The 22,261-nt window shown below is 40.0% G+C and overlaps 1 protein-coding gene across 1 annotated transcript; it reads right to left on the reverse strand.

Moving 5' to 3' along the window:
• Positions 1-8,594: 8,594 nt before the first annotated feature.
• On the reverse strand, positions 8,595-10,223 carry LOC137980978 (putative diacyglycerol O-acyltransferase MT1468). Its single transcript, XM_068828358.1, has one exon. It carries the CDS (start codon positions 10,221-10,223, stop codon positions 8,595-8,597), a length of 1,629 nt encoding a protein of 542 aa, XP_068684459.1.
• Between the last annotated feature and the right edge of the window lie 12,038 nt (positions 10,224-22,261).

Here is a 22,261-nt window from a genome sequence, read left to right on the forward strand (position 1 = left end):
AAAATTATTGTTGTCCAACCAGTAGAATCATTCGTAAAAATAACAACACTCCAATGAATACAGATTTCGTTTTCTCATCATTACATTCGGGCAAACTTCTCCCGAGTGACTGTGTCCTGGCAGGGTCGCCAAAATGTTAACTTTGTTTTTCGGAAAACAAACGAAAAACAGCCATAGATTCGCTTGCTCAACTTTTTCGTTTTTCAACCTCGTGGTTCGTGACCCATCACGTATAACTAACTTAACAAAAACACTTATTCTTATGGGGGGTGGGCTAAGTCCCTACTCCCCACAACTACCATCACACAGGAAAAATTTCAGGTTTAACGTGCTCATAAACTGTTGAAAGTTGGAGGTACCTTTTTATTTAGGATTCAACGTTACGTTTAATACGAAAGTCTATCCATGATTTTCCCTTCTCATTGTTACTCAAGTTTAAGTAAGAAAGTTTAAATACCTTTTCAAACACTTTCGTTTTATAAGCTTTGCCAATGACAGCCAAAACAATTGCTGTAGGAAGGCTAATATTTTAAAAATAAGGAAAGTGTAAAGAAGAGTTACTTGTATAGAAACGTTTTGTCGGGAAGAGGATTCAAGGAAAGTAGAAGAGTTAAGATTCTTTAGAATGTAAAGCGGGAAAATGAGACCAACGCTAAGATGAAAACCCTTTTCGGAGTCGGGATTGGTGGAAATCCTTTGCTGGACGCGTCCGAAGAGGGAGTACTTTTGATAGATAGACTCCATCTTGCGGTTGTTGCTTAAATTACATGGAAGATGGAGCATTTTCTGGAACTCCGCGGGGCCTTTCCCTGTATGAATGGACTTTACAGCACTATCCTTAAATAATGATGAGAGCTTGTGTTTCTGCAAAATCTCCCATGGCGCCGATGAATTGTAGGGTTGTCATCTTCCGAAGATCTGTCTATCGAGCGCCACGATGCTTAACTACCTTACTCTGAAGGTGTAAATTCCACCCACGGACTAAAACAATGTTTGTTGTTTTACTGACTTCCGGCCGAGACTGTAATATTCTCCTTGCCTTTTCCTAAATATTACTGATCATATCATGTCTATATTTACCCTCGGATTTTAGAGTAGCTTGATGTAGCAGAAGTTTCTCCGATAATTTGCACTCCCAACCATGATACTCGAGAGAGGACAGACCACAACACCGGAAACTCCATGCTCTACTTTTTGCGAAAAGTGTGTGGGTTCTTTTACGTCCCACAGGGGGATGAGCATTGAGGGGTTGTGAAACAGGGCGTACAGTTCACCGTCGTTATCCGAGAAGACCAGACAGTCTAATCATTTGCATATGTCATTACAAAGGCATCTCATTCTCCTCAGTATTTGAAGACACTGAGTGTTGCCGGAGTCGAACTCGCGATCTCCTGCACGGCAGCCCGGTGCTCAACCAACTGATCCATAGGTGTGCTGTTGGCTTAAAGAACAAAAAAAAACCGCTTTAAGGTGTCCTTCACAGGTTGTCTCACTTCTTTGATCTTCCAGAAGTAAAGAATGGGGTTAAGAAATGAATTAAAATGAAGCAAAGTCACTGTGCCTTTCACCATTAGATAATTTTAAAAAGCTGCCGTCTGTCTTCTTCGCATCTCTCGACTCGGATATACGAATGGCGACACCAACAAAAAGGAAATAACACGAAACTAATGCCAACTGTTCGCATATTCCACTGTACACTGTCTTTCTGTGTCGTTTTATACTCAGTGGAATTGTTTGATTCGCTCGTTCCTGGGCGTAGTCCCAAACTTGATTGATTTTGATAATGACGCAGGGTGAGGAAAATCTTCGAGTAACAGGAAATGGATGTCACAAGACACAATGACGTCGAAGAAATCACCAAAACAAGACATACAGCGAAGTCCCAATGCGAAGTGGCTGACGTGAAGATTGAGCAAGCCCAAAACGCGATCACAGTTCCATATGTTCGTCTGAGGGTTACAACTTGTCTGTACCTGAGTCCTAAAAACAGAGAAAGAAGTCTATCTGCATGTCCACACTGACGGCGGTTGTTGTCAACATTGATACTCCACACAGAATGGTGCTTGCAGAACGACTCACGGCATAGGTGCAGTGACACATTTGGGGCAATTGATACAACAAAATCAGGAAGAGAGGAATTTGAACTGGTTGTAAAACGCGTTATACCAACACAAAGATCCGTTGCCGCCAGATTTCGAATCAAAACTTTAGAAGGCGGATGTAACGATGGAGGAAGTGAGCGGACATTGGCCATTACGGTAACCGGGAGAGCTGGGTAGATTTTCGTTGGATCGCCGAGACCGCCTGTTGTTTTAATTGTATTCTTTTTCGATGCTGTAGATTTCCGTTTCCGTTAAGAACGGCTCGGTTTACAGATCCCGAGCTCCTTCAAAAACGACCAGACATCATCAGGAAGGCAAGACGTCTGTGTGCAATTACGTATGGACTTGAGAGTTGATGCAGGGTAGGTGATTCGAGCATCGCACGTTGGTCCAACATGTCGGCTAATAGAGTCATACCAGGAACCCATGACCCGGAGCCTACAGCTCCCATACTGGGCCTATGTAACGGCATTTTTACAGACCGATCTATTTTTAGACTATCTTTTCCGGAAAAAACAAAGGCAGTTCCGGCTCGGTGACCCTATGACGTCAGCTTAATTTCTTGTAATTGGGCTCCTGTAGGAGTCTCATTCGCCGGAAATTCAATCTAAAAATAAATCACTCTGTGAAAACGCCGTTACACGAACACAGTAGAGTTGTAGGCTCCTGATCATGGGTTCCTGGTCATACCACATACCAATCAAGGGTCCGAACACCAGTTCGTATACGCCAGTTGTCACTTGAAAATAAGAACTGAGTCCACATGTGGAATTGGTAGAACGTTACCAAAGTACTCGGCCACATTTTACAATACAAGCCACTGGGAGACGAAATACAAACAATTACAAGAGACAAGAAAAACATGTGGCTGCCATTACTGACGCCGCTGACCAATTATGATGAAACCGTTTGAGTACAATTTTCGAAGTTTTCGTGAATAGATGTCTATTTATATTCCATATATATAGGAAGAAAGGTGGACGAAATTAGTGGTATTTGTTTATTTCTGGTGACCCATCTTAAATCATGGAGCTGACGCGAGCGGCTTATAGAATTGCGTGTGTGGCTTACGCGCGCGCGCTGATCTGAAAACACTTTCGAGCCTCCTTGATGCTGGTTAGCGTTAGCCATGCTTTTGCTGGCTTTTAAGGGAGTCCACAGACGAAGCAATGCAAGTTGTTATGGACAACTTTAAGTTGTCGCTAACAAAACGTTATCGATTGCAAAACATCGCGTGTGTGAATAAAGTTATCAACTACAAATCAAGCCGTCGACAACCAAAGTACTTTTCCTTTCAAACCAAAAACTACTTTAGCTGTCGATGACCAACGCGGCCTATTTGTTATCGACAACTCCCTTTCACTCGTTTGTGGGCAGTCTTTTTTGCAGCCACGCAAACGATTTTGAAAGTCAGCGGTTCTACGTAAGGATTATTTCGTGAGAAACATCTACGAGAGGAAAATATAACAGCGGTAAAAGGCCCGAAGAGTTCCGAGACGGTAGAAAAACGGGCCGCAGGGCCGAGCGAAGTTTTGATCATATCCGCCATGCATATTGCCGAAAGTTCTGTAAATTGGGTTTTTAAGTAAAACAAAAGAGCTAAATCAAAGACAACGAAGAGTATTTACATTGTTGATGTACTGAACACAGCAAGCGTCGAAGAACTTCTTGTTCCACCACACGACAATTATTTATTTGTTTTGTGTTTTCATGGCCGAGCGAATTTTTCATACCCGCCATATTCTTTGATTGCACACTGACGTCACGGCGGCCATGTTGGTGGAAAGAACAATACAGAATTTGATTCTATTATTATGCAAAACTTGAGCTACATTTTCCTATTGTTTTGGCACCAACATGGCCGTCTTATCACGTGAGTGCCATCAAAGAATAGACCTTATTCACGATGGCCGCCATGTTGGATTTGCTAGCTATTTTCACGCAAATTAGCTACTCACTTCTGAGGGGGCAAACAACACAAGTTTGAGAGGTTATAACGAACATCTTAGCCACACAGCTGATTTGTTTCACGTTCATTAAATGTTTATAACCTAAGTAGTAAAATAGAATGATTCCGCAAGTTACTTCGATGTTTTTTTTAGTGAAAAATGAACAGATAACGAAGTAGAAAGTCAAAATGTCAAAGGCAATCAAAAGCTATAAAATTATTATAAAAGGTACTTAATTCTAAATTCTAAAATGTACTCTTAGCAATGTTATTTCAATATTTCTGCGAGCCGATTTTCGGCAATTTGCCCTTTTTCCAATATTTGCCCCCCAGCATATCACATGTCTAATTTGCATGACAATTTGAAAAACAACATGGCCGCTATCGTGAAGTGTTTTAATTAATAGCACAACATATAAATTTAACATGAAAGAAACAGCCCTAGATGTCGAATAACTTCTCGCTCCACAGCACAACAATTACTTATTTTGTTTTGTGTTTTCAGGGGGACAGCTATTCTTAGAGTTATTTTCGTAGAGTTATGTCGTAGAGTTAGAGTTAAGTTTCCAAAACCTTGTATTCAGGATTTTGGCAGTCGTTAACTCTAACTCTAAGTCATAACTCTACTGAAATAACTCTATTGATAGTTAACCTCTGTTTTTAGTTCGTTTCGAGAATAGGGCCTCTTTCCGCTTATTGTTACCGTTCTACCAAAAAACTGGACAATTAAGGGCAAACGCGAAACACAGAGCAAATATAGAGAACTCTGATTTAGTAAGGATGTAAGAAACTTGTTTTCTGTAAACGTGTGGCCGTGGCTGTGGGGTACCACCGTGAAATTAAAGCCGTTTTTTGCGTGCCTTATATCGGCCGTTACAATTTTGTTTTAACACAATTCGTTTTTGTTTAACTGAATGACTACCATGAAATCATATGCATTTTTGCGTCTCTTGTATTTGCGGTTTTCAATTTTATCATAACAAATCTTTGTTGTTTAGGGGCATGCGATATTTGGAATAGATATCACTCTCAGTCTTTGAATTGTTTATCCGGTTCAAAAATAAATCAATATTGTTAAGCCGCGGCTACAAGGGCGATTTTTTGCTTGCGCCGGTGAAGCGACTTTTTCAAATTTTGTCACGTTACCAGCGCGTGATGAAAATCGCATGTGTAGCCACCCATGGACACGCGACGCGACAGCTGAAAAAATCACAGAAAAAAAATCGCGAGAACTTGAATGAATTTCGCATCACCGGCGCGAGCAAAAAATCGCTAGTGTAGCCGTTGCTTCACGCATGATCTTTCCTGATGGATTGGTAAATAATTTAGACCAAATTTTATGTACAAATTAGAACCGAAAGTGCATACATCCATAAAACTATGTAAAAAATTATTTTGCGGCTTAAAATTGCTATCTTGAAGCCAACATTCATTGCTGTGACATTCTCACTTGAGATTACAACCGGTTTAAATGGGAGCTATTATGTATTCCTTGTATAAGTAGAATATCGGGAATAACCCTTACATATTTCACCTTTAGAGCACAGTTTTAAAGTACATCACATATCGCTGACTTCAAGTCTATAACCATGTAATTTTAGCCAAGCAGTAAACAAGAAGTCTTTCCTGAAGCCTTTGTCAGTTCTATTTGTCTTTAACAAAAGGCATATGAGTTCTTCTTATGGTCCCAGTTACGTAATCTTAACAAGATTCACATGGATAAGTAATTATTTTGAATCCAGCCTACGTCGAAATTGCTTCTGATTACAATTGAACTAAACACTATCAATGAAAAATCACAGTAAGAAGAAAACATCACAATTCTCCTGTTGCATACAGTAAAAACCGTTACAACTTGAAAACAAGTGGATAACGGGACAGGAATCGAATACTTATTAGAAATATCGACCAATATTAGAGTGATATATCAAAACCATTGACAGAAGAGAGCAAAAATCTTCTTCTTTCACTGTTTATACAGACTCCAAGGCGCTTGACAGGGGCACCCAACGGCAATTTTCGGGAAAATATCTGTTCGGAACACGATTTGAGAACTAAAATTTTCGGAACGTCTGTTGTAACATTTCTTGCTTGCCTGCCTCTCCTAGGATTTTCGAACATCTACAAACTGGTATAATTACCCATTTTAAACGGATATTTACCCTAAAAAAGGCCACCTAGAATTTTCGGGAGCCTTTTCCTGGCTGAAATTTTCGAAAAGGTAAGTTTTGATCCCTATAATTTTCGGATCACTAGACTTTCAGCTAGGAAATCCGAACAGATGAAAAAATTTCTAGGGGATAAAAATATGCCTACATCTACCGTTTAAATACTAAAATACGTTTAACAATGCCATGTTTAAGTGGTTTTGAACTATATTCTCGTTGGGTGCCCCTGGCTGGACAAACCTCGGACTATGGACTAGATGTACGCCTTGTCTACAAACACCTTTGCAAAAATGGAAGCACGCAGCTCTGGCTAAGTAAAAAATATATTTTCAGCAAAAATGAACTCGTCTTTGACCTAGTTACGTAATCTTAACAAGATCCACATGGGTGAATAATATGAATCCAGCCTTTGTCGAAATTGCTTCAAATGCTGATTGCAATTGATCTAAAGAACATCAGTGAAAGGACACAGAAAATCAGGCGGGAAATTCAAAGGTTTGTATGGAAATTCAGAGCAAAATATACTGTACACTCTACTATATAGACTTCCGCCTTCATAAATCAAATAAGTTCATGTACAATTGAGATGAACTGGACGCCGGTATCTATTCTTTAGGATTCTCCATACATTCAGAGACTTCTCTCCAACTTTGTTTTGCCGCACCTTTGAGCGCATATCTTCTGTTTTGGAAAATTAAAAAACCCCAAATTGAATATCATGAATAATTTTCATAGTTTTGAACTTCCACAAAACCTTTGAATTTCTCTCCATTTTGCCCTGATTACCCTTGATGCACTCAAGAGCGTGAACTCGTCTATTGCATACAGTAAAAGCCGTGACGATTTGAATGATCAAATGGACAAACGGCACTAATCGAATACTACTTAGGAATATTAGAATTACTAAATTTTCCATGTCGGATATTGCGTTTCCAGTTTTCTGATTTAATCCCTCAATCTCGGCTATCAGTTCATATACAGTATATGACTTCATATGCAAACTTGATGCGTCAAGTGTTGCCAATTTGTTTTATTTCCAAGTGTCCACGCGTTCAGAATTTAATGAAAATTTAGAAAATATTGCCTCATCGCCTGTCGGATGTGAGCCTGGTTAAAGCCAACTCGGCGGTAGGCGTCTTGTTTGCTATTTCCCATCCCATGCCGAACGTTCATTCGTGGAATAACAGGGGATCATATCAAAACTGTTGACAGAAGAGTTCAAAGATTTTCTTGTTTTCTTGTGTTCTTGTTTTTAAAGCCGCCAAAGTGCCTGACAAACCACACACCATGCACGTGTGCGCCTTGTCTGCAAACACCTTTGGAAGCACCTCTGGCTAAATAGAAATAATTTTTCAGCAAAATTTCGGGTGTAGGGATGTCATGAATTCCCTTAAAACCGTTTCTTCCTCGAAGGGGTTATCGAAAGCTATAACTGAACTTTTAGGAAACATACCTTGTATCCTCAAAAAATTTCTTGAGGCATAAAACTGTAGTATTATTAAGTGTTTCCGTGGCTTTTAAACAACTTTAAATGGATCCTTGAGTGGATCGCGCTCTCACATTGGTTTGTCTCATGATTTCAGAAAAGCAATATTGGAATTTTAAGGATCGATATGACACAAACAGTACGGAAATTGGAGCTATGTATGATATCAGCTACAGTCTGGCATAGTTAGTTGGTACACTTCATGCCAACATCCTCTATTCCCATCTCGTGAGTTCCATGTCCCGCTAAATGTTGTTTATCGCACGCAGTTCAGTCACCTAATCTTTCACATCAACATTGAGATGGAAGGAAGAGGCAGACCGTGTCAAGTTTCAAGTTCAAGTTTATTTTCAAAAACTACAGATAAATTTTACAATGAACAATGCACGCTTATGGCAATGCTAATCGTGGCGTGCAGTGTAATCTAGAAACAATATTAAGACAAAATAAAACCTCACAATACGCATTCAACCATTACACAATAGAAAGACCGAAAAAACGTTGCATAATTATTGCAATATTATTAAAATCGGTGATTTTTTTTAAAAAAGAAGAAAATAATAATAATAATAATAATAATAATAAGTGAATAAATAAATAGAATAATACAGAACTATAGGGTACGATAGTAATGGTTATTCAGTTTGTTATCAGTGACTAGGCATCAACATAAGCATCCTCAAGTCCGAACTGTGAGCAGAAATTTCCTAATTCGTTTTTTGAACGGCCTTTTTGTAAGCGTGCCAGTCAGCATGAAGAGAGGTTCCAAAGTTTCCAAAAGACTTAAGATTTAAGCTCAGTCGCGATTCTCAACAATTATGTCTGTAGTTCAAACACTCTACCTTTTGTTCATCTCTGAATGTTAGCATTTCAGCCTCCTTCTTAAAGATTCAAATTATTTCATAACCCCCGTTGACGAAGCCTGTAGTTTGGAGAGTACATTTGGTCATCTCCCAGACAGAATTGCCAAACTCTTGTACAAGGACTTCGGGATCCGGAAGCACAGTTGTGTTTCCTTGAATTCCAACAAAAACTTTTCCTGAGTAGGTGAAAATCGATACTAAAACACCAGTGTTTTCCTTCTGCGGAGGCCAAAATACCAAAAATTTCACTCGACTGCCTCTCACAGAAAGCATTTCCTGCGGACCACGAACATTCGAAACAACACCACTAAGTTTTCGGCTCACCATGGAGTTGAAGTTGTCATTCATAAACTGTGGACTCACTGCTGCGGAAAACGCAGTGATTTTAGAGGACGCTAATGGTGCGCCAGAAATTTTAGCTTTGTCCATACGGGCTTTTGTTTCGTATAACTGATTGAAAACACCTTCGGTAGCTACAGGCAGTTTAGGGAAAACGAAAGAGAACCTGTTTTCCAAGTCAAGTTTTTGTGATGTGGCTGATGCTCTAACGTCTACAGGAACAATTGCGGAGAAGTCATCTGGATTTTCAACGCCTTTTCTCTGGAAGTATCTTCTTAGTGCGAGGGAGAGGCAGGTCATCAACACATCATTGACAGTAGTGCCGGTAGCATTCTTGATGTCTTTAATCAACTTCAGGTCAATTGGCTCATTCCAAGCAATCTTTCTTTCCCCACTGAGTTCAGGCCCGTGCAGAAGGTTGCTGTCAGCGGACTTGAATTGCAGCTTAAATAGATGTCGAGGTGCAATGAACGCCGCTTTGAGCAGCAGGAAAAACCTTCCCGAGGATGAATAGTTTTGAAGGCCTCTTTGAATTGTAGCTTTATCTGGAAGTTGATGAATTAGGAATCTTATTAAAGAAACTCCGTCAGCAATGGCATGATGTACCCTAAACAATACTGCAAAATCATTGTTATCAAACTTTGTTGGGATACAACAACAACACCACGGAGATTGCCCTTCGGGAAGAGGCTCGTTGATGAGCGCCGAAGCAATCGCTGCTAATTCGTCTTTAGAGCTAGGAATCTTTCCCTTCCATGGAAAGACGTGATTGTCGATTGCAAAGGATTGGTCTTCCTCGAAGAAGTACTGGAAATAACCAGGTCGAATAAGGCAACGTACTCGGGGATATAATGGCGCTCCTAAATCTCTCTTTGCGTCCACTAAACGTTCTACAATAGCATCGCGGATCCTTTGCAACCCTTCTTCGAAAGTGCCTTTGTTTTCGAAGCAAATCAGGGTATTGATAAGCATTTGTTCTTCTCCAGTTTTCGTAACCCACATTGCGTCCATGGGAGCTAATGGCATTTTATTCGAGGTTTTAGTAACTATCACTCTCTCGGCTGTCTTCAGCAAGTAAAACAGCACCATAAACGGAACCATAGGAAGAGTGAAAACGAGCATCAGTACATGGCATAAAATGCATTGTGTAATGAACCAAACGCTCGATGCAAACGAGGAAATATACTCAATACAGGTTTTTCTTCGAGTGGCTGTTTTACTGTTCAAGTGAATGTCTTCCTTGAACTCTGTTTTAGATGAATTAGCATCGATGTAGCCACTGGGGTCTTCTACGTTTACGACCATAGCATTAGCCATATTGTTAATATGTTGCAACGCACGAATGTTCTTAACTTTCAATTCAAGACCAATGCATGCATGAAGTAACATGTAAATATGTTTCTTTTCATAGCACGATTTTGAAGAGCTTGGTCACGGGTAAAAAGGCACAATCGGCTTTGTCTCAACCGCTAGCATTCTCTAAATGAAAAAGTAAAGATGGCAGTGTGGTAACGCTCTTGCCTTCCACCTCTGCGAATCGGGAATCAAATCCCGAGCCCGTACGTGGGCGGAGATTTGTTGATCAAAATCTTACTTCGAGAGTTTTTGTCTGGCTACTCCGGTTTTCCTTCCTCAGCAAAATTGCTTATTCCATCTGGCTGTGGTGCTGTCTTCCGAAGTCGTGTGCTGGGGCCGAGCAGGCATGCAGCACCCTTAGAAATTTTTTGGCAGTTTCTGACTGCAATAAAGGCCACTTAGCAAGGCAAATATCATTATCATTGCTATTGTTGTTGTTAGTTCAAAGAGAAAAATTGTCCATCTTAAAAAAAAATACACACACGGAAAAGGGTATGAAATTGTTTACAAAAAATGATTGAAATTTTACTCGACATTTCGTCGTCGTCTCAGTAACGCCATGGTAAGAGTGAAGAAATAATGATTGAAATACCATAAATCTTAATACGCCGCTAAAAAATTGGTGTGTCAAACATTTAAAAGACATAAAATTGAAGGCGTAACTGAACCAAAAAATCCTTAAATTTCATATTACTAAAATTTAAGCCCAGGCTTTTTTCTCTTTATACTATAGCGTTATGGCAAAATCAAAGGGTAGAAGAATAAGTTCATCCTTGCGCGGAATGAAATAAATGCTTCCTAACATTTTTGTCAAAACCTCCAACTGGGCGGTTATTTGGAAATTGTTTTGTCTTGACAAACAAGCCTAGCGGGACGGAATGTCGAGTGCTCTCAAGTTTATAAATCACCGAAATACTACCAATTCCACTTAACAAAAATAACAAAAAATCACTCTAAATGCTTTTTTTTTTTTTTCACCACTAAGGGTTATTTTTGTCATTTTCACGCCTAATGGTTAACCTTTTTTGACGTTTCTTGCTTAACGGTTATAATAAACCCCATCGAGACTCTCTTGTAAAGAAATAGTTTTAGTCCCTTTGAGGTCCTCACGCAGTAGACCTGTGGAGCCCGGCCTTTGTCCGCAGTGCCGTCATGTTGTCCGGCATGCACGCACAGAGCAGATACTTACCCGACCGTGAACATCGGTCAGACGTGGGCAATGGAAAAAATATATATATTTCGTCAAAATAACTCTATGAACGTTTCTTTTATGTATGCAAATTTGCCTTTGAGCCGAACATGTGTAATTTATCCATCTTTGCTCACATCGGTTTTCTAAAATGCATGTAATGGCTTCAAATGAATGCTTCGCGATGGATGATTAATGCGAAATTGCCCTTCGGTCTTGAATTCATCTTGTGGTAAATGTGACCACAGATTTTCAGAGGAATGTATGATATTCGGATTCTTTCCATTTTTTTTTTTAGTTTTGAGAGGAAAATTTTGAAATATCACGTGAAACCGCAGTGAAACCGCAGATATTAACAGCAAAAATCAATATCGATAATAGGTAGTTTATTCGACCATGCTTTACCTTTCTCAAGACATATCTTGGTGATAAGATAGGTCAATGTGTAACGCCCGCAGGACAGACAGGGTACTCCCGTGTTTCAATGGACTACTTTCATAAATGACGACCTCCTTTACATTATTTTGTACTCATGTTAATTAGACCTACTGCCTTCATTTTGAAACAAATAATCTTTTGAATTCGAAACTTGCTGGTCGTAGCGAGGCTAGAAAGGCTTATTGGCATTAAAACAAACGACTATTTCATTTGGCCGCTATTATCAAGGAGGTCTATATGGGGCATTTACGTCCATGTGCTAACCTCCCTTCGCAATTGATTAAGGACGGTGCCTACTATTGTTATGGCGCATACGTTCTGCGCATCTCGAGATACTCGGATTTCCTATCGGTGCTGCTTATTAATACAGGGATATTTCTGCGCGGTTCAAAACTATGCGGAAAAAGATGAACTTAGCAAATGCTCTTGGTATCCAAAAAGAAAATTTGGTGTAACCATGCATTTTTCATAGATAATTAATCTTCAATTTGGAAAAAAAAACGTCACACATTGCTTTGTATTTTAAAGCTTTTTACAAATATTTTTGATTAATTTTCTTCTAATGATAATAAAATAATAAAATACTAATAATAATTATTATTATAATTATAATTGTTATTATTATTATTATTATTATTATTATTATTATTATTATTATTATTTACAGTGCTATTAATTGCTTCTTTCAGTCTCCTTGAACCGGGTCAATATATCCCTGGTACTGAGGTACAAAGGGACTTTTTTATTTGATGGACAGAGAACTTCTCAGTATGTGCGCCGTTCCTAGGAGGACGCTCTTTTACAACTCATTAATGTTGCTGGTTCCAGGGATCTTTCCTAAGTTCTGGTCCATTCCCTCTCCAATAAGTCCCAGCGCACCAACAATAACCGGCACAGTCTCTGTTCTCATTCCCCACATCCTTGCGATTTCGATCTTGGAATCTTTATCTCTTCTTACATTAGCTAGTTTGTTTGCATCAAGGTATGTCCGTTTAGTAGGGTTTTGTCTTCTCCAGATGTTATAGGTCTCAACGGTTGTGTTTGTTTCTGATGGTCTAATAGTGGAGGTGTTGTATGCCTCCATAATTTCTTTATACTCATCCCGGGTCCACTTTTTTCGTGTTCTTAGGGGGGTTTTCGGTGTTGGTAGTCAGAAGGCCTCTTTGAGGTATATCCTCGGCGTGGTTCTCCTCTGGTACCTTGTTTTGGGGAGAGTTTGTTCCAATAGCATACTTTTCGATTCCCGCCTTGGTCCTCGCTGGAGACCGCGGCCCTTGTTTATCCGCGCGACGACCGATGCGGCATGAACATCTAGTATTTCTGCTTGTCATATCATGATATTTTGTCTTAACCCTGACGGGGGTGGCTGCGGGGTTGCGAACACTTGCCAAAGGTGTCACCTCGGACTCTGGTGGGCGGGGTCGTCCACGTCCCCGTAGTAGGCTGAGGTCCAATCTGCCCTACTTCAGTGCCCATTTATTATTATTATTATTATTATTATTATTATTATTATTATTATTATTATTATTATTTATGAGATTCTCTCCAGCTTTCAATTCTTGATGGTTGTTCTATGCTATGCGTCTCAGCTCCTTCCCGCAGCTTAGGGACTCCGCACCTTTCTGAGGATATGTGTTATTCCCAACAAGGCCGTCATCTGGGTGCTGCGAGTTATATCCGGTATACCCAGGTACTCCTTCCACTTCGCAAAGTCTTTCGAGACTGTTCCAAGGGCCCCTATAAGCAATGGCACCACTACAACTTCTACCTGGTGTATCCGTCCTGGTATCGCTCAATCTTCCAAGCCTCAGTCGTCACAATATTCCGGTCATCCGGCACATCAACATCAACCAGTAGCCACTGGTGCTTATCTTTCAAAACAAGAGTTATGTCCGGCCTGTTGTGTGGTACGCGTCTGTCAGTGACGATAGTACCATCCCACATAAGCTTCACCTGATCATTCTCAATCACTGGTAGAGGCTGATGCTCATACCATTTCTCTTCACATTCAAGGTCATATTTTTTACTCAACTCCCAGTGGACCCTTAATGCTACGTTATCGTGGCGCTTTTTGTACTCCTTTTGTGCTAAATTAGAACAACCGCTCACAACGTGCCACACACTCTCCGAGCTTTTTTCACACAGTCACAAGGGAGAGTCATTTGTCTTATTGATGTAGCATTTGATTGAGTTGGTTCTCAGGGCCTGTTCCTGACCTGCGCAGATCATTCCTTCTGTTTCTTTCTTCAAATATCCATTCCGCAGTGACCTCCAAGATTCTTCAACGGCAGCTTCTTCTATATCCCTGACAAACGCACCATGCAATGGTTTGTCCTTCCAATCTCCTACCGTCGTTTCGTCATTCAACCTTTTCTTACACTCGTCTTAAGACTCTGTCGTCCTAGCGATCACCTTCTCCTCCCAAGCAGCCTTTAGCATCCACTCTTGACTTTCAACAAGCTATCCATGGAGGGACCTAGTTTTAGTCTCAACACATTCTGCCACACTAATCAGACCTCTTCCCCCTTCCTTCCTTCCTTCCTTGGTAAGTACAACCTGAAGAGGAGAGCCCCATTCATGGACATAATCTTCCCTGTCTTCCGATCCAGGTTTTTAAGCTCTTATGTGGTCCACTCCATGATACCTGCCCTCCCTTTGCTGGTGCCACTCGGTAATTCTACCCCACTGCTGTGCTGTTTCCTTCCCCTCTTCATCGCCAAAACAACACATTTATCCGATCCAAAGGACATTCTGATATCCTGAGATAATATTCTGACACTTTGTCAAGTTAGGGAGTCCAGGTGATCCTTGCTTTCTACATAGAGTTCGAAGTCGTCCATGAACAGCAACTTATTGACGACCTTCATCTCTTTGCATATTTTGTACCCCATTTTGTATTATTATTATTATTATTATTATTATTATTATTATTATTATTATTATCATTATTATTATTATTATTAGTAGTAGTAGTAGTATTATTATTATTAGTATTATTATTATTATTATTATTATTATTATTAGAATTTCAACAGCGCCCTAGAGAAAGAACTTTCTGACCTAGCCCACAACAAAGAAACCAACAAACTCCTAAACAACTGCCAGAAATGGATCATCACACAAAACTGCAAGGTCATCAAGAAATTCTACAGTTAAGAGTTTGAGACAGTGAGATACAAATATACTTAGTTTAGAAACTGATGCCTAGACATAGCCCGCACCATGTTGCAAAAATTGTGAAAGGGAAGATATCAATAAAACCAATAATAATAATAATAATTTTATTTAATTGTCAATAGTACAAGAGCACTAATTGGGGGGACTTTAACGAAATTATCTCAAATCAAATCAAATTTTGGTTTTTGAGCAGAGGGGAAAACCGGAGTACCCGGAGAAAACCCTTCGGAGCAGTGCAGAGAAGAGAACCAACAAACACAACCCACATATGACGCTGAGTATGGGAATCGAACCCGGGCCACATTAAAAACTTGAGAAAGGTAATGCCGTCTATTGCTTCTTAAAAGAAAACTGAATCACTCTCGAGATCTTCTCTCTCCAATGAAGGAACGATAAGCTCAAGATGGCCAGCTTTACTTCTTAGAGGAAACATGTGACATGCTTGATAAATAAAGCTCGTCGAGAATACTACAGGAAATTCACAGATGAGATCAGTGCTGATCAGAGGAAACTGTTCGAGGCAAATTAGGCCTAGCTCAACTTCAAGTATGGTCGAATCTTCCCTCCATGTTTCAATCACCAACTTTTGGCTAAGGGTGATTGGCATTTTTTTTTTTTGTTTAAGAGATCATGGATAAGTCTTTGATTTCTTGTACTGATCATTTATCACCAAATTCGGATGTTTCTGATAAATTAAACAACATTTTTCAAATATTGACCCCAAACCTGACAGCGCTTTTTAAAAAGTGCAATAATAATCCCCCAACATAGACAACTAGATCGCTAACTTCTCAATCAAATATTATTATGTCTTCTAATACTGAACAGCAAGTCTTTTCTCTGGTCTTCCAACAGTACAGAATTGGGTTTAACGATGAATTAAAATAAATCAAAGCCACTGTGCTTTCCACTGCAAGATAAAACTCTGGCGACTTTCGTCTTTCCAGTTCTCGATATGCGAATGGCGACAAAAGAATACACGGCAAATAACACAAACCTAAGGCTAACTGGACCCAAACTGCACTCCAGACAACCTTTCTGTAGCGCGTGATATCCACTTGAGTAGCACGATCCGCTTGTTCCTGAGCATTGTCACAAACTTGAGTTTGATGACGACGCAGCCTGTGCAAGATCGTCGTGTAACAGTAAAGGGATGTCACGAGAAACAGAGAAGAAGTAGTAATTGCAAGAATTTCCCACCCAGCGAAGCTCAATATGGGAATCGGAACAACAAGAATTGAGAAAATCCAGACAGCGATCGCAGCTACATATACTCGCTTGACAGTTACAATTTGTTTATACCTGAGCCCTAGCAACAAAGCCAATAGTCTATCCACGCTTATTGCTGATAATGTCCACAAGGACACTCCACAGAGAACAGAACCAATACCGTAAGTCAGCAAATACACGAAATAACAAATTTGCCAACGTTCGTGCACCACCGCCAGGCCATATATAACTTGACAAGGTTGTACAATGATACCAACACAAAGATCACTTGCGGCCAGACTACGAAACAAAACTTTGGAAGGCGGATGAAGGGAAGTCTCCTTGTGAAGAGCGATTAGTACCAGTAGACCTAACAGATAACAAATCCCAGCTGGCAGAGGAAGACTAGTTGGTTAGTTACAGCCTAGTTAATGCATGGAGATGGTTATGAAACTCGACAAGTCCCTTTGCTTGATGTTTTTGTCCGTATTTTTGGCCTTGACCCTGCACAAAACACACCTTATTTCGATACGAAAACCCATCAAATCCTTCGATTAAATTATGCGCGACTAATTTGGGAACCCGTGCGAGACCAAAACAAAAGATTGTGCAGGGTCAAGGTCAATTCAACATCGATTACGACAACATCGACTTTCAACTTTCATCTCCTTCCCAAAAGACCTTCATATATTGTTTTTTTTTTCTTATGGAGACGCATTCTGGGTCTTATAGATTGACCTCGTAGAGTTAATGTTGAACATGATTCTGGCGCGCGTCAAGGGAGAAGGACTGGCTGTTGCACCTCCTATGCATTCGTCAAATGTTGCCGTGGTGTTTTCCCTATGACAACATTTATTACGCGAGGTATATGTTTGTGCACTACAGCGACACGAGAAGCCTACCAGATGAGCATCCGGAAGTACATGCCTTCATGGAGGCAAGGGGATTCTCTGTACTAATTAGCTCTGAAAATCCCTTTGGGCCGACACCCGTAGACCAGACAGTCGAGGAGACAATAAGCAAAGACACTCAGACTGCTGGAGGAACGGGAGGATTCAGCTTAAAGCCAGGTGCACTTTGTTTCTTTGTGAGCTACTCGAGATGGTAGGCCATGCCCAAGGAAACAATGATCATGCTGAACTAAAGGAGTCAAGAATCCAAAAAGGTGAGAAGGATGTGCAAGCAAGCAGGATTAACCGGATTTGCCGATGCTGACCAGCCCCCTTGCGAACCTTTCAAGGAGCGCTGTTGCTTCGCTAGAAATTCCGCGGGACTTGGCCACAGCATATCTAGTCGTTGAGACAGAATATCAAGAGAAAACGTTTCGAGTCTGAGAAGCCACATTCACCTGCGGTAAACAGAAATTGTAGCTGAGAGCTAGGGCGATGAGATAATTCTTCGAGCAGAAAGGAATTTATTTGCCAGCATGATATTATATTTTATTAAATTCTCAACCTCGGATAACGCATTTCCCGTACTCTGATTGGTATCACTCAATCTCGGTTATCAGCTCATATATTTTAGTTTGACCTTATATGGTAAATGATTGCGCTAAGCGTTGCTAAACTAAATTTTTTTGCGCCGGAAGCGAGATTTCTCTTTGAATAAAACCAAAAAAGAAAAGAAACTTTTTTTGTGGAAAGTTTAGATCAATTCCGACGTTTAGAAGTACGCTAAAAGGCAAGAAATGTTTTTGTGATGAGCCTACATCTGTCTGACCACAAGGCATTACACAAAATCGCATCTTCATCAAGTTTTCTCGATTTCGCTCGGATTTTCTCGCTTTTTTCGCTCGTATTTCGTACTTCCAAATTTTTGAAGTTTAAGGAATTTAATAAAACAATTATTCCATTCGCGCTTGTTGGATGTGGGACTGGTTATAGCTAACTCGGCGCTACACGCCTTGTTGGCTATTCACCATCACATATTCAACGCGCGCTCATGGAAAAATTGTTATTAAAATATCGTTCTCACATTCGCTCACTTGGGTGGTTGGTTGGCCGCATCTTAGATACGCTTTAAGGTGACTGCGAGATGCAGCTATGAGCTATGCTGTCAGTCGTTATTTGACTCTGTAGTTGCATGATGCAGCTGGAGTCGAAGACCCACATTTCACCCTTGCTAACCATAGAGTCTCCAGTAGCTCAGTGGTTAGAGCATCCGACTAGATAACGGAGGGTCGTGGGTTCTAATCCTACCTGGCGTTCGGATTTTTCCGAGTTCCCAATCAGTTAATTCATTTAATAAACGAATGATATTAATCGCCGAAAGTCGTCAGTTGCGAATGAAAGATGGTTTAGTGCATCCTCTGCGCCGCCCGCCAGCCTTCTCGGCTTCATAAGCAATGGATTACCACTCAAGACAAATAAAGTGCAGCTTGGTAGGGAGCTACAGAAGCTTGTTCAACCTAGGGAACAGATGCCTATTCCAACTGCGGTGTACTTAATTGATGGTATGGCGCTCGTTCGGAAGTTGAAAGTAGACCATTTTTCCTTTAGTAAATTGCTGACTGGCAACTGGCGACTGGCACTGGCAACAGTTTTGCGAGAGAGAAGTAGCAGCATTCGTATACGTGTAGATGTCGTGTTTGATGTTTGCATGAATGTTTCAATTAAGTCGGTGGAAACAGAACAGAGAGGTCAAGGAGACTTGATAACGTACAAGAACCTTGCAGCTGGGCAAAGGATTAAGCAATTCTGGAACTTTAAGTCACGTGCTATAAGCTGAATACACAAAGTGTCCAGCTTCCAAACCACCTTTTAAGGCTATCGTTGTCTCTACTGAAGATACAACCACAGTCCTGCTTTACCAGCGATATGTGTCGCAGCACCTTGCAAGATACATCGATATAGGAAAGATGTCTAATGCAATTGGAGAGGACGCATGCAAGGCACTTCCAGGATTACATGCCTTTAAGGGCCGTGACTCAGTAAGTGCATTTGCAGGCATCGGAAAGCTTCAACCTTTGAAACTGGTGGGTAAGAACAAAGAGTTCCAAAGCATTATTCAGAATCTAGGAGAGGATTGTTCGATTTCACCAGAGCTCTGCAAGGGATTGGAATCGTTTTTATGTACCCTGTATAGCGTTGATAACGGAACACAGGATGTCAATGAGTGCCGGTATGCCGTATTCTGCGCCAAGAAGTGTGTGGTAGTTACACACCCGTGACCGCCAAACATGGACTGCTGCCAATAGCACTTCCAAAGCGCTAATTATCAGACTGGTGTGTTGAAGCTAGAACTGCCTTGAAGTGCGGAAGTGGGAAGCGGTCGGTGGCTTGAGATATATTGGATGAGTAGACTGTCCGCCTCAAAAGCCCTCATCGAGTTTATGGTTTCCAACTGTAAGAAGTCGTGCGAGAACAGTACTTGCGAGTGCATCCTTATGGCCTAAAGTTCAGCGACTTGTGTCATCTCACAGAATACACAAACCAACCGCATGAGAACGTCGACGTTTATATGGAAGAAGACGAAGAAGATAATCATGATTTATAGCTACAGATCTGGATTGATGAACTGTTGATTTGTGTAACAATAGTTGGACATGCAGTTGCTGAAAAATGCAATAGAAACCATTTTGTACTTTCGAACTACTAAACCTAAAAAACTGTGATCTAACAACCTGAGGAGAAATTTTACCCCAAGGAAATCGACCTAAAGCGACATTCTTTTTCCAGCATTTGCAGTCGCAGTGCAGATTACGCAATTTGAAGGTCACGTTACAGCATAAAGCTGCCACGACAACGACCATAGCACTGCAAGACTCCCCAAGCGAGGCTCCTTATACGATGTTTTCATATTCTGTTAGGTATTAAACATATAACCGTAATTTACATCATGTAACTGGCGACAACCACAGCGAAAATGAAAGAGAAGCTGTTCCTTTTTTCATAAAAATTCTTTGACTTGGGCCATTTAAGTTTCAAGAAGAATAAAACACAAACAGCGGTTACAAACACTTGCTTGAACTGCATACCTTTTTATTAATTTAACGTTTCGTATGTTACAACAAACTTCATCAGAAGTGATTATTGTTCAGTTGCAGATAGACTTAAATTCAAAAATACAACTGAACGCACTGGGAAGTAACAAAATTGATTGACATAAAGCGACAAGTAATAATAGAGAAAGTTTCTCACTGCCAACGTTCTCCTTTAAGGCTGGCTTTATATTAGGTCACGGATAAACAGACTCTTTAGCTTTACAATGCATGTCTGATCTACAAGTTGTTAAAATTTCTAAATGATTCCTCTTTATTCTATGGTTGGTTAAGAAAACACGATCAGCCATTGCAGATTTGTGACAATTTGTTGTTAGAGGTTTAAAATGTTCTGTTTTTCTGTCACGTAATCGGCGTTTTTATTGCAATCCCAGCGGTTTGCTCTGTACACTACTTTTGACTTGAACAAAGGAGCTAGTTTATCTTTGTAATCTTTGTATTACGAGACAGACAAAAAGAACACTTTAAATTTCTAACAACAAAAAGTTTTTTTTCCCTTACAAAGATATTTAAACTACAATCATGGACAAAACCCTTGGGAAGGTCAGCACTTTTGACGTCTTCATTGCTTCTCTCCCCTCCCCCCTATTTAATAATATACAAAACTGGATGGTTTTAGTGGGAAATTGTTGTGTTACCTTCCAACATTGAATAGGGGGGAGGGGCGCTATAAAAGAGAAGGTGAAACTTTCTTTTGCGCTTTAACAGAAGCGGGTTGAAGTACAGCTCTGGTGTGGTTCATTTACATAACCTTCCCAACTCCTTTTGTGGTCTTTTGTCTATGATTGTCTGAAAATTCTGGTTGTGGTCATAAATTGGAAATACCACTTTTTTGTTAGCGTTTACAGTTCCTTTGAAAAACAAACACAAGAAGTGCTTGCTTTAACATTTAAATGTTTTTTGCCATGTTATCATGAATTTTAGGCTTTTATCTGGTTAAAAAGAAGGCAAGTTTAAACTTCCATACATGTGTTAGTATGTCTTGTTGCAAGTGTTTCAATGATATTAAATTGTAGAGCAAATAACATAATGAAATTCCTTCGTGAATTAGCGAAAAGGGGAGGAGTCAAAATGACAGTTAATTAAAGCCAAAACTCTGGTCTTTAAAGGTCAAACGATTTCACGGACTAAACACTTAAAATGGCGGACGTCAGTTGCACTTTGCCAAGTCGAGAGCAGCGCCTTTTAAAATTGTCATGTTCATTTCAAACAGAGACACCGTAAATAAGTGAATTAAAAGAGCTGGTGAGATTACGTTTTTGCGCCACTAGCATGAGTAGGATGGCCTGTCAATCATTGACCTATTTTGGGCAAAGTAATTAACATGTACCATGACATCACTCCATAAGAAAATGCGAAAGATATGCCCAATGAATGTGATATTTTGCCGCAATAACGTAGTTATATGTAAAGCATACTGGAATACGTACAATTGTGTCTCTAATTATGGATAAAAGTTATTGTATCTACTTATTTTCAACATTACTCCATTGAAACCAAGCAGACTTAAAAGGTTAATTAGATACGTTATTTCAATTTAAGCGATGTTGCAATTTACTTAAAATAAAGCTAAAATGGCCATGAAAAGTCCTACTACTATTTCCTTTGAAGCCCTTTACACTCCAGTTTCAACATTTTATCTGTAGCTGTGCTTTAAATGCACTATTTTAGGCTTCGAAAATGGAGTAATGTTGGGAGTGATGTCGGGAGTAATGTGAGTGCCCTCGCATCTCGCACCATTTCTTGCTAAATCGATTGAAATAAATCAGTTTTTGGCATTCTTTCAACGTCTTCCAAAAAAGAAAGCTTTTTTTAACTAATATGAAACATCAAACACAAAAATATTTTTTTATGGCATTCTTAATAAACATTTTGCTAACAAAATGGATTTTGGAGTAACGTTATGAAGCGTCAAGCAAGTCTGAAACGATGATTTTAACCAAATTTCAGGATTGTGGGATTTTATTTATGCATTGGAGAGTACAT

This window comes from Montipora foliosa, chromosome 12 (assembly GCF_036669935.1).
Source record: "Montipora foliosa isolate CH-2021 chromosome 12, ASM3666993v2, whole genome shotgun sequence".
Taxonomy (NCBI): Eukaryota; Metazoa; Cnidaria; class Anthozoa; order Scleractinia; family Acroporidae; genus Montipora; species Montipora foliosa.